This window comes from Prosopis cineraria, unplaced genomic scaffold (genome assembly GCF_029017545.1).
Source record: "Prosopis cineraria cultivar Desert tree isolate PC_DT_omini unplaced genomic scaffold, ASM2901754v1 PC429, whole genome shotgun sequence".
NCBI lineage: Eukaryota > Viridiplantae > Streptophyta > Magnoliopsida > Fabales > Fabaceae > Prosopis > Prosopis cineraria.
This window is the reverse complement of record NW_026555754.1, coordinates 47,984-50,955: the sequence shown is the minus strand read 5'-3', so window position 1 is coordinate 50,955 and position 2,972 is coordinate 47,984. Positions and strand designations below refer to the sequence as shown.

The window sequence follows — 2,972 nt, the reverse complement described above, 5'->3', positions numbered from 1 at the left end:
AAATACAAATTTAAGATGTGAATCCAAGCTAAATGGCAATAAACAAACAGCTGGGCTTCATAATTTAGGCTTCATAATCAAGTTAGCAAATTCTTTCTCAGCATAAAACTCCGCCCACTATTGGATTCCCTGCATAATTTCGTCCACTCAACTGAGCTTGTGCCATTGTTGCACCACCCACATCAGCATACTCCAAAAACACCTACAGGTACATACATACATACATAGGCTGCGTTAATAACTTGTACAAGGAAAAAACAAAACATCAATCAAACTCTTTATTGGGTTGCCAGCCAACAAGTCACATCTTTTAGTGCTTGTTTGGTTTCACGCTTGAAATCATAAACTTGTTTGCAACCAATCCATCTAGACACATGCTTTTCCATTAATTAATTAATAATTAATTAATGTGTATCAGAACTCAACACCATAAACCAAACACACCAAAGCAGTTTACGCATACTAAACCTTGGCTTCAAGAAACCAGCATGTATTTGGCCAAAAAACAAAAAAGGCCATCATGTAACATTAATTTTTTCTTTTTAAAAGGGGACACACACATGCACACTCAGGATCTCTTCCAGCAAAGGAAGCAGTATTGCTGCTAAGATAACTAACCGTTGACAAATAAAATATATGTAAGGACATTCAGAGGCTAGAATTAGTACTAATCAGCACCAAGGGACTATTTTAAAAGATCATGAACATACCTTCCAACTCCAGGTGGTGATGGTTCCCAATTTGGTCGGGGCCGAGGTATCACAACATTAACCAAAGTACCTGCAGATGATAAAAAGTGGTCAATTACGTACAGAGAAAAACAAAATTACTAAATTTATTCCGTCAAATCAAGTAAAATTGAAGATTATTGATGGAAGATGGAGGCTTCTGTCTTTAGTTATGTGCTAGGGCTGATGGTGATGATGTGTGAATACAATTGTAGCTGTAAAACAAATAAACAAAAAAAAAAAAAATTACTATATATGCATATAACAGCCTGCAGAATTAAAGAGAGACAAGCAAACTAAACCAGACGTTACCATATTTGGATCCCTCTCTTCTCATATCATCTTACAATATCTTCACAGTCCTTATCATCTTTCAGATCAGTAGTAGATATAGCCTGACTTATACGAACAACCTTCGTTGCCACTGATTCTGGCTGAAGCGTGAGTCTCTGAGGAATATAATAGAGATCAGTCAGTTAGAATACGATAAAACACACATACATAAAAGATATATTTGATTATAGCAGTGAATTCAATACCATCAAATACGTACCTGTAGTGCATGACTTAATCTGCCTTCTTGCTCAGGTTTTGGCGCTCGTCTAAGTATGAGCGTCTTGTCTTCAAATTTTATTCCATTTATAGCAGCACAAGCAATATCTGTTACCACAGGATCTTGATAAGCACAGAATGCATAACCCTTTGAAATTCCTGTATCTCTATCTTTCACCAATTCGAAGCCCCGAAGTGGACCAAAAGTCTCTAGAAGTGTCCTGATCTCTGCTTCTCTAAAGTAATCAGGAATACCACCCACAAATAAACGATCAGGACCATCAAGTCCATCAGCAGCAGCAGATATAGCCTGGCTTAAACTAGCAACCTTAACCTTCGTTGCCGCTAATTCTTGTGGAAACATGACTCTCTAAGGAATTTAAGAAACATCAATCAGTTAGGATATGATCAAAAAACACAAACCAAGAATATATTTGACAAGAGAATATCATCGAATACCTGTAGTGCAGGTTTTGACTGGTTTTCAGCTTGACAAGCTCGTCTAACAGTAAGAGTCTTATCTCCAGATTTTATTCCATTCAGAGCAACACAAACAATATCTGTAACTGCAGGATCTTGATATACACAGCATGCTCGAGTATCTCTATCTTTCACCAATTCAAAGCCACGAAGTGGACCAAAAGTCTCAAGAAATTCCCTGATCTGTGTTTCTGTCATGTAATCAGGTAGACCACCCACAAGTATAGCATCAGCACCATCAAGATTCTTATTGAGAGCCATTTGCATCTGATAATGAGATCTTCGTCAACCAGATCTTCTTTCAATTTGCTCACGTACGCTTCTTGACTTTAATCGCTTTCCTAACCTCTATTTATAAAGGCTAGAGGGTTGTTTTGCCTTTTGATATAAGATATTTAGAAAATCTAATAATGAGATTAGTTAAATCTTGATCTTGATAAATATATTATTTATTTAATTTCTTGAGATAATATTGGGATATTGGGATCCTGTTATTTCTCTAGTTTATTTTTGAAGATAAAGATATATTTTAAGATAATTCAATGATATAGTGACTTCTATTATTTTCTAACTCCTTTAATTTCTTTTGAATTTTCTTGAGGATAATTGATTATAGATATAAATTTTGTTTTATTTAAAAAACTCAATTTAAAGAGAATAATCTTCACAAATAGTCGTAGTCCCCTAATTTCCTCTTAAAAATTCAAGTATACACAATAATCTTTAAAGAAGATTTGACACTCCAAATTTTTTCATTGCTTGCTCTTTTTTTTGGTTATTTGTTATTTTTATTATTTTTATCTTTATTTTATCCAAATAAATAAACAAAATACGATTTTCACAATCTTCATTGTATTGTAGGAGGATTCTTACAATCCAGTGATATGAAATCATCAGTTTCTTATAATTTTGTTTCACAAAAAGTAGGGATGGAATTTGATTTTAAATCTCAATGTTGCATGTATTATCAAAGTTTTAAAAATTAGATCGATCATTGAATTGATTAAAATATTAATTCACGGTTTAATAGTTCAACCATAATCAAACCATGGTTGAACTGTTGTAATTAAATAATTATATATATAGACACACATTATATTATCTTTTATTTACATATATTAAGATATTACATAAAAATAAATAAATTTAATAATAGAAGTAAAATGAAATGTAAAAATAGTGATAAATGTTTAAAATTGTATATTAAATTTT

The 2,972-nt window shown here is 32.7% G+C and overlaps 1 protein-coding gene across 2 annotated transcripts; it reads right to left on the bottom strand.

Annotated features, from left to right (window-relative positions):
* Positions 1 to 711: 711 nt before the first annotated feature.
* LOC129297059 (splicing factor U2af large subunit B-like) lies at positions 712 to 2,088 on the bottom strand. 2 transcript variants are annotated; one of them, XM_054935435.1, is made up of 4 exons: positions 1,740 to 2,088; positions 1,282 to 1,650; positions 1,041 to 1,177; positions 712 to 780 (listed from the first exon to the last, which is right to left on the bottom strand). In XM_054935435.1, exons 1-3 carry the CDS (start codon positions 2,025 to 2,027, stop codon positions 1,067 to 1,069), a joined length of 768 nt encoding a protein of 255 aa, XP_054791410.1. In that variant the 5' UTR covers positions 2,028 to 2,088; the 3' UTR covers positions 712 to 780; positions 1,041 to 1,066. The 2 variants fall into 2 exon arrangements, with proteins under 2 accessions (XP_054791410.1, XP_054791409.1); XM_054935434.1 differs by having other exon boundaries at positions 718 to 943.
* Positions 2,089 to 2,972: the final 884 nt, after the last annotated feature.

Coding starts and splice junctions, on each gene's coding strand:
- LOC129297059 (XM_054935435.1), bottom strand. CDS start 2,027: ATGCAAATGGCTCTCAATAAGAATCTTGATGGTGCTGATGCTATACTT. Junction 1,651..1,739: donor AGTCAAAACCTGCACTACAG/GTATTCGATGAT, acceptor TAAATTCCTTAG/AGAGTCATGTTTCCACAAGA. Junction 1,178..1,281: donor GATTAAGTCATGCACTACAG/GTACGTATTTGA, acceptor TATATTCCTCAG/AGACTCACGCTTCAGCCAGA.